At 34.1% G+C, this 10178-nt stretch overlaps 1 protein-coding gene across 1 annotated transcript in view; it reads right to left on the bottom strand.

Moving 5' to 3' along the window:
- Positions 1–92: 92 nt before the first annotated feature.
- LOC125650821 (tetratricopeptide repeat protein 7B-like) overlaps positions 93–10178 on the bottom strand; it is a 26906-nt gene continuing 16820 nt past the window's right edge. Inside the window, exons 9-19 of the mRNA XM_048879359.2 lie at positions 7069–7152; positions 6765–6869; positions 6432–6607; positions 6089–6161; positions 5513–5790; positions 4574–4683; positions 4286–4429; positions 2469–2566; positions 2169–2273; positions 1985–2076; positions 93–1426 (exon numbers count right to left, since the gene is read on the bottom strand). Of these exons, the coding sequence (XP_048735316.1) occupies positions 1294–1426; positions 1985–2076; positions 2169–2273; positions 2469–2566; positions 4286–4429; positions 4574–4683; positions 5513–5790; positions 6089–6161; positions 6432–6607; positions 6765–6869; positions 7069–7152 (1398 nt within the window). The 3' untranslated portion in view covers positions 93–1293. The remainder of the gene's footprint in view (positions 1427–1984; positions 2077–2168; positions 2274–2468; positions 2567–4285; positions 4430–4573; positions 4684–5512; positions 5791–6088; positions 6162–6431; positions 6608–6764; positions 6870–7068; positions 7153–10178) is intronic.

The following is a 10178-nucleotide window of genomic DNA, read 5'->3' as shown; positions in this document are numbered from 1 at the left end:
TGAAATGACTCATAGATATTGAATCAAAAGAACGAGAACTGACTCCTGATCATGAGTTTTTACATGCATTTCAGCAATAGAAAAATAACAGCAAGAGCATGTAATTTTATTTTGTGAGTGGTACTTCTCACTTATTCTTAATTACACGATAACAAATTCCTCACATATATCTAGGAATTTATACAGTATGCATGCATGTAATTAGGCTAGCATCAACATTACATTGATGTCCTATTAAAAATAAACTCAAAGAAATAGGAATGCAATATGATTGGTTATGATCTGGAACACAACGGTCATGAATATCCTCGGCCTGGTTTTACTTGACATTCATCAATGATATTGTTTACAATCTTGGAATGAACAGAAGTTGGTGGTCAAATTACAATGATTTCCTCCACATATATTTTGTTAAAAATATAAAGTTTGAACAGTGATTAAGATAAAAGAAAAAGTATTTCAAGTGTACAAAAAAATCTCAGCATTACAGAGACAGTATATGTTACAATACGTGATTTCTTGAAGAAATACTAGTATGTAATGCCCCAAGTCTTACATTTAATGAACAACATATAAAATACATGCATTACGCTACAGATACATGGATTACTTCCTATTATTCCAAATTTATTAGCTACATGTATCGACAGAAAAAACTTCATACAATTACTCCTTAGTTTACAGCAAAACAACAATTGTCAGGAAACAACATAGCTCACCAGGAAGTGTGACATACTTACACCCCCCCCCCCCCCCCCCCCCCCCCAAATTTCAAAAGATATACCCAATGTAAAAGATTATGAAAAGTAAACCAAATTCCAAGGTCAAAAGTCTTGGTACATGTACCAAAAGAAAGGTCTGGTCATGAGGCATCTATACGTGAAATATCAAAGCCCTATTCTCCTTGGTTAAAAAATAAAAAATATTGCAGAGGTTAAAGTTTTTGAAAAGTCAGTCCATCCAAGGTCATTAGGTACCACACAAAATGTCTGGTTGTGGGGTATCTCTCTGTGAAATGTTAAAGCCCTATCCCCTTTGGTTCAAAAATGTAGCCAAGGTTAAAGTTTTCCCCTTTAAGTGTGATACTGAGACTGGTGTCACGACAATAGCTCTCCGGACAACCGTCCTGGCGAGCTAAAATTAAAACAAATATCCCAAGTGAACCACAAATATATCACATTTAGCACTACATACTAAAATGGCCTCTGTATCAGAGTACATTCATCGTAGTAAATACATGTATCACAATAGAAGATTATTGCACTATGGAAACAGTTGATTGTGATTGGCTCATTACTGCAACATGTGTGGAATCACGTTGAAGGGCACGATAGGACTGGTGGATTCCAGGCCCAGGGAGGTCATGTGACACTCACTGGCAGCCACAGCCTGCCCGAGGCTCTCCAAGACAAGCCCAAGGCGAAACCTACAGCCAAACAGTATCAGAGAGATAAAACATCAAATATTGACATGTTGCAGGGTGGAAGAGATTTTTTCTTCACCAAACTTCCAAATAAAGCTTTGCTGTACTTATACACAGGTGCTACTAGTATGTGTACTTTAATCATTGTGCTCTTGTATATACTGCATGTAGTACTTTTACACATTCGTTTAAAAACACTTTAAATAAAAGAGAAATTTATAGACCAAATATAAAAAAGAAAACACAGTGATCAGAAATGGAATTTTTTTTTTTTTACCAACAAGAGGCTTAAAGGCCTTATTGGTCATCCCAAGTATTAATTAAAAGTATCACTAGCCTCAAGGGCTATGAAATCTATAATAATTTTCCTGTTCTGTATATCTAAGCTACCACTAAATTCTGATATATAGTTATCGACAACAAATTAAAAATGATCATTTTTTAACGCATGACGACAGACACAGACCAATAGCAATACGTCACCCGAGTGATTCAGGTGACCTAAATAATGAAAACCTCTTTGACTACACCACTATTTTAGTTAACTAGAGTTTTCGTTACCAGGATTGGTGCACTGTTGGGTCCACGTTTACAGACTCTCGCAAAACCTTTTCTGCCATTTCGTTGTTTCCTTGTCTATGCAACACCATTCCCTTTGTAAACAGTCAAGCTCAGGATGAAGCCATTTATTGATAAAGAATTGTTGTTGTTTTTTTAACAAAAGCTCAACATACAGAGCACTCACCAAATGTTGGAGAGACTTGGTGTGAGCTGGATTGATGGATAAAGCATTCTCGTAGCAACACTTGGCCTCTTCGTACTTATGCTTGTGTTCATAGACTCGTCCTTTCTAAAATGTTATAAATACACCACCACATTACATAATGTCTGTTCATACTCCAAAAAAAGTCGAACAACCCGTAGAATCTATCAAAAAGTAATTGACAATATTTCATGGATAATATGGAATTTTTATAAATAATCCGCAGAGAAACTAAGCTAATGATGTTTGATTTTAATTGATTATGGCAATGAAAACTTGTACCATGAAGGCTACGTGATGAGAGAGGGGGAAGATAGAGGACGTCTCCTGCACACATCCCTCAGCCTCTGTTATCTTGTCTAGTCTTAGGTACAGTTCAGCTAAAGAGAAATGACATGTTAATCTGTACTGAATTATTCACATTTCTATCACTAGTTTCAAATCTGTCAAGAATGCTTATTCAATGCGATGTTTCCTTTATGTGCAATTTTGTGACAGGTTTCTATCAGAAATTCACAAATTCTATTCATACTTCTGTCATCTTAATTTTACCACATTTCATTATATGTATTGCTAATGTGTTATAGAACAATAACAAGAGGCCCATGGGCCACATAGCTCACCTGAGTCACCTTGGCTCATATCTAGAGATTTTATATATTAGTATGTAACATTTTGATCCCCTATTGTGACCCCAACCTACCCCTTGGGAGCCATGGTTTGAACAAACTTGAATCTGCATTACGTCAGGAAGCTTTCATGTAAATTTCAGCTCCTCTAGCCCAGTGATTCTTGAGAAGATTTTTAAATGACCCCACCCTATTTATGGAATTTTTTGATTATCTCCCCTTTGAAAGAGGCATGGCCCTTCCTTTGAACAAACTTGAAAGCCCTTTACCCAAGGATGCTTTGTGCCATGTTTGGTTGAAATTGATCAAGTGGTTCTGGAGAAAAAGATGAAAATGTGAAAAGTTTACAACGGCAACAGACAACGGACAAATTTTGATCAGAAAAGCTCAGGTGAGCTAATAAAAACTCAATAACATCTACAAGTCAAATTAATCTTTCATTGATGTCATACAATTAAAAACAGTATATGTTAAATACATTATACAGTTAAACTTCGTTATTTTTAACTCAATGAGGCCAAGATTTTTTTCTAAGATATCCCATGGTTTGAGATATTGAGGTTAAAGTACATATAGAAACAAGATGTGTTTGTGAAACACAAATGCCCCCGATAATGGCCAATTCCGAAGATGGCCAAGGTCACAAGGGCAAGTATCTTGGTCCCAGTAGAAAGATCTTGTCAAAAGAAATGCTCATGTACAATATTAAACCATTTAGAAGTTATGACCAATGTAGAAAAAAATTTAAAAGTAGGTCAAATGTCAAGGTCAAAAGGTAACGGAAAGGTCTTGTAACAAGGAATACTCATGTGAAATATCAAAGTTCTATCTCTTATTGTTCAAAAGTTATTAGCAAGGTTAAAGTTTTCAAAAAGTAGGTCAAACTCCAAGGTCACGGGGTCAAAAATGTTGGTACCCACAGAAAGGTCTTGTCACAAGGAATACTCATGTGAAATATCAAAGCTCTATCACTTATTGTTCAAAAGTTATTAGCAAGGTTAAAGTTTTCAAAAAGTAGGTCAAACTCCAAGGTCAAGGGGTCAAAAATGTTGGTACCCACGGAAAGGTCTTGTCACAAGGAATACTCATGTGAAATATCAAAGCTTTATCACTTATTATTCAAAAGTTATTAGCAAGGTTAAAGTTTTCAAAAAGTAGGTGAAACTCAAAGGTCACGGGGTCAAAAATGTTGGTACCCACGGAAAGGTCTTGTCACAAGGAATACTCATGTGAAATATCAAAGCTCTATCACTTACTGTTCAAAAGTTATTAGCAAGGTTAAAGTTTCAGACAGAATGACAGTATTACAGAATAACAGAATGATAGACAGGACAAAAACAATACGCCCCCCAATCTTCGATCTCAGGGGCATAAAAACTTCTAACTCACTAAATACCAATATTCATGGTATTTCAGATAATGATGTTCGAGATACCAAAATTCAATAGCATGTTAAAAATGAATGAATACCTAGGTGAAGCCAGATCTGGGCTTGTAGAAGCCAGGTTTCCTGGGACCCTGGGCGAGATTGAAAGGTGCTCCCCAGAGAGGAGGCAACCTCCGACAGGGTCTGCTCCACCCGTGAGGCAGCCACAGACTCTGCTCGTAAGGACCCTAAAACAGACACATGCAACATGCCCTGATGATAAACTGCATAAATGGTAAATGACACAAGGAATTATATTCTTGTTTTGTAAACACAATCATGGCTTGGGTTCTTTGGAAAATTCAGGAATTAAATACTGTACTTATTCTAACCTGTGTCTCTGTCATTTAATTCATTTAACTGAAGCTGGGCAAAACTTCTTTTATCAAATGTTGATCTGTCGTTGGATGTCAGGGTTCTGTATTTCCTCTCAGATGAAGTGCTACAAATAGAAACAGCCATTCTAAACACAGTATTAGAAGTGCTACAAATAGAAACAACCATTCTAAACACAGCATTAGAAGTGCTACGAATAGAAACAACCATTCTAAACACAGCATTAGAAATGCTACAAATAGAAACAGCCATTCTATACATAGCATTAGAAGTCCTACAAATAGAAACAGCCATTCTAAACACAATATTAGAAGTGCTACAAATAGAAACAGCCATTCTAAACACAGCATTAGAAGTGCTACAAATAGAAACAACCATTCTAAACACAGCATTAGAAGTGCTACGAATAGAAACAACCATTCTAAACACAGCATTAGAAATGCTACAAATAGAAACAGCCATTCTAAACACAGCATTAGAAGTGCTACAAATAGAAACAACCATTCTAAACACAGCATTACATATTTCCTTTTGAATTCCATACAAACTATTGTCCAAATCTTATTAACATAATATAGAAGACATATTTCTGTTATGAAAATTATAAAAAACACAAGGTCCAAGGTCCTTAAAAACAGCAAATAAAAAAATCTCAGTTTTAAGTAATTTAAAGTACAAGTCAAAAGGAATTTAAATTCTAGTGATATTATACATGTTCTATACAGTAAAACATGATTATAGCAAAGTGCTGGGGACAAAACTATTTTGATTCGTTATAAATGTAATTTGTTATATTTAATAAGTTCATCATATCTTTTAAAACCACAAGGGAATGAAAATCATTTCGCTGTAAGCATGATTTCATTATAAAAGTGTGTTCACTGTAACCATGTTTTACCATAATGTAGACAATTTATTGGTAAAAATTGACTAACTCATCCACGTCAGTTTCGTAGAGGTCCTTCCAGAGCTCCAGCATTTGTCGACATGTGCTGAGGGCATACTCTGGACCGAGGAGAACCTCCTCCAGCTTGCTCTTGGTTAGCATGAGACTGAGGTTGTCTGGATATTCCTGGAGTGCTGCCTGAATCAGAGCCATGCCCTCTTCATATTTTTTCTCTGACGTCATCAGGAGCACCAGCAAATGCAGCGAATGGATGTAATCATTCTTGTGTCTCAGGGACATCTTCACATACCTTATTGCTTCACTAATCTTTGGAAAATCATATTGGATTGAAATAAGATCTTTGATCCACTCCCGAAGATTATAGCAGCAACATATTTATTATTTATTGGATTAGTGAATAATCCATAAACTATTCCAAGGTAAAAAGGACACGTTTACAATATTGTACAACTACAGATGTTCAAAATATATGATTCTTCAAAGACACAATGCACCAAATCTGATAAAATCTATGACTCATCAATACATGTATTTATCGTTTAAACCACAATGTACCAGAACTTAGATGAACACATACATGCTTTTGAGTACTGTCCATACATACCTGTCGTTGTAGTGCTAGTTGTAATGCCAAATGAAACAATGCCAGATAATCATTCTGATCCAGTTCATGAGCCCTAAAACAAGTCAGGTCTTTTTTTTATTTCATCGAAGAGAGTACATGTACTTATGTAAAATAGCATGACACACTCGTCAAACTATTTTATAGCTACAGAACCATAGCTCTCAGAGTAAAAAATATCTGGTATATCCCAATTTTCCCCCCAGAGAGTAACAGTTATGCATCTAACTGTTCTATAGCATATATATCAAACTGTACACTATTATCTAATATTCTGCATGTTTTCATCTGAACTCAAACATAAACTCATTTCTGAGGAGACTACCTTTTGAAGGTTTCTAATGCTTTCTTGTGTAATGTGTATCGGTCTCCTTGTAATTTGGTGCCCTGGGCCTTTAGACTGTAACCTGTACCCATAGCAACATACAATTTACTTAGCAGAGGGTGGCTATCGGAGCAGCTGTCGATTGCCTGTTGGACTAGATTTATTCCATCATTGTACTGAAAAGTGAACAATAAATATGTAATCAAATCAATAATCAAGAAAAATCAATTCTTTTGAAAGGACTGTAACAGATGCAATTGAACATTTTCTGAATCTAAGAGGCCTATTTTTCAAATTGATATTTTTACATTAAAAAAAACATCATGCACTTACAAGGTGGAGACATTCAAAACATAACTTGGCTGCTTGCAGTAACACCACAGTATTCTTAGGTTTCAACCTGGAGCACTCTTTCAAAACATGTAAAGCTCTGCTATACTGAAAATAACATTCAGAGCCAGTCCTCATTCAACAGGTAAACCATATAATTCATATAAATATCCTCCGATTCGCTGGTGTTCATTTTGAAAATCAAAGACAATAAAATTTACATGTACATGATAATTTCACAAAAACATGCACATGCATCTAAAATCTCCTCTTAGAATGAATTTGTAATCAAAATATTTTTTTTTACCTTTCCTGCACAAATCAGTGTGTTTGCAAACTGATGCCAGATATGGAATTCTTCAAAGGAAAATCGCATGGCTTTCTCAAAGGACTAAAAAACCAACAAAACACTTCATACAATTTATTCAAAGTCAGTACTGCATTCAATACCAATAATCGTCCTTAACATGTAACATTTTCATCTAATAATGTTTTATTATATTTTCAAACAAGCACAATTCCCTGAAAGATGTTTTGAAAGTGAAGGCCCTGCCTTTGGTGTCATTTTTACTGATATATCTAAGGGACAGAAACCTTTGAAAAGCCTTAAATGTTATAGTTAAAGACGTAGCAAAGACATAGCAATGGTCCATTCCTTGTTTTGTAACATTTCTACATGCAAGTTGTTTTTAATTCCATGGTGCTAAAATTTCACGACTTGTTACAAGGGCACAATTGTGAGGGTTTTAATTTCATGTTAAAAGAAAATTCACTTTTTAAAATTTGATTACAACAGCATTGCATTTTTAGCATATCATTCACTATTGGGTTAAATTTTGCAGAAAAATGATTAATTGTAAACATATTGAAATTAAACCCATTATGTTAATTTCCCAGTCTAAAGTATGTGTATCAAATTTTTCTAAATATTGTACTGTATTCATAAATCTCATTTGGCAACCTCTGCATTACTTACCAAATGTATTTCAAAACGTATGGACATTCTATTCATATCAAACAAAAAAATGCCAGTGAAAGAAAATTGTACTTTCTCATAGAGGAGTATGTATTATTGAATACATTTTAATTGCATTATTGATATCAATGACTGTGTTATTTTATGATATCAAGAATTCAAATTTTATATATTGATATCAAGAAATACTATGAAATTGAATTCTTGATATAGAATATTCGATTTATTGCTATTGAAAAAGATCAAAGAAAATATTGATATTAAAAACATTTTTTTCAAAAAGATATAAATAAACAAGCAATAAATAATAAAACAACACCCAATGAATTTAAAGGATGAAGAATTCAATATCATATGAAAGAGGTCAAATACATGGATGAGTAATGTACAATAAGCCTACAGTTTTAAAAAATTTTAAATTCCATTTACCTTATTCAGCAAAAATTGCTATTTTATTATAACCAAATAAATAAATAAAAGGTGGACAATTTTAAACAAATAATGAATATATTACTGATGTATAGTGATGCACTTCTGTTAAAAATACTGTAATGATGTGTTACAGGCGACTCTCAATAACTCGAAGTTCAAGGGACCTTGATAAAACTTTGAGGAAATCGAGAGTTCGAGAGATCGAAATTCGGAAATTGAAGGTCCGCCGGTATGGTTCAGATCTTACAGTAACCGGAAATGTTTACCAACAAGATCATATGATATCGTTTTGACATGTTTTCCTTCATATTCGTCAGATAGTTTGATATCAAAATAAAAATCATTATTTTGCTTTAAAGGGACTGATTCACGATCCCCCCCCCCCTCCCCCCAAATTTTCTATTTCACTTTTAATGATCAAAATCTCCTGTCTAATGTGTTTAAAAGATTTCACATAAAAATTAAGGTTATACATCATCACAGAAGCTCATATTAGAGAGTTTATTATTTGTTTTGTAAACAAAGATAGCGGTATGTTATTGTTTACGACATTTTCAAAAGAAATGGATATCGATCTAAGTTTATTATATCTTTCACATTTCAAGCATTTTTTGGGGTAAAATGTGTCATCTAAAAGTTAAAATTTGTGACTATGTAAAATTAAGATGCTTTACATTACAAAATCAACATTTCACTTGTTTGTTTGTTTACAAAAAAAAAGACTTGAGTCTTTGTTTACATAACACAGATTTAAGGCTAAAATATTGCTTTTATTCTTGCATTCAGAACGTCAAAATTTTGACTGTCAACATTAAATAATTCATTCCTTGCTTTACCCCCATCTCTCACTATAGACCAATTTTTTATTCATTTTCAGATATCCGAACTTCTTTCCACACATGGGCACCACTAACCCAAATGCTCTACTTCACATATGTTATCGAGTAATATATATACCGTACAAAAACAAAACAGATGAATGAGTAGTGTATAAAATTTGCATTAGCCTTAGTAGTTTTTTAATTTTTTTGTCAAAAACTGAACAAATTTGACATTTTAACAAATTAATTATAATGATTATTTTATAATTTTATTTACTGAGTAAATTTGTTTAATCAATTTTCTTAAATCTTCTAATTAAAGGCAAATCTAATCTAAATAATGAAATTTATATTAAGAACGATAACTCCAAAAACAATCCTGCGGTATTGCGTTTGGTACGATGTAGCAATACATTTTGTTACTCGCGGCCTCGAGTTTCACGAACAGCTGAAACCAAATTCATTTGAATTTCTTAAAGATGAACATGAACGCTAATATGCTGTCCTGTCCCATGAAACCAAACAAAAAACGATTCAAGGAGGGTTAACAAACGAAGAAGCAAATCATGATAAGAGAATGTATGCCACTAACACTGAAAAATGTCCAGTCGCATCATTAAAACTTCTCATTAGCAAAACAGATCCGAACGCAAATGCTTTGTTCAATCACTGCACAAAAGAAGCGATTAATAATCTCAACGAGGATATCTGGTATTAAAAACAAAACAGTGAAAAAATACCAGTTTTCAAAATTTATGTGCGACATATCTAGGAATGCAAAATGTAAACAAAGGTACACGGCACACTGCCTCAGAGCTACAAGCATACAGGCACTTAGCGATGCAGGGGTATAACTCCGTCATATCATGTTCATGAGCGGGCATAGAAACGAAGGATCTATCCGTAGTTATGCCAGAAAATGCACAGGCAACCAAAAAATCGCAATCAGCAAAACATTGTCCAACTTGGCGTCAGCGAGCGATGGCGGTGCAGGGCCCAGCTGTATTCCGGACGACCAGAGCACATACCTGCTTCAGCAATCAATGTTCAAAGAACAAAATTATCATCCAAATCATTTATCAACAATTTTGTTTTTCACAATTGTTCGATCAATGTTAATGTACATCCGGAGCAAGAGTAATCAACGTGTTGAAATCAACAAGTCCTAAATAAAATCACTCCGCATGT

Source organism: Ostrea edulis, chromosome 5 (assembly GCF_947568905.1).
Source record: "Ostrea edulis chromosome 5, xbOstEdul1.1, whole genome shotgun sequence".
Classification (NCBI taxonomy): domain Eukaryota; kingdom Metazoa; phylum Mollusca; class Bivalvia; order Ostreida; family Ostreidae; genus Ostrea; species Ostrea edulis.
This window is presented reverse-complemented; position numbering and strand designations above follow the sequence as displayed.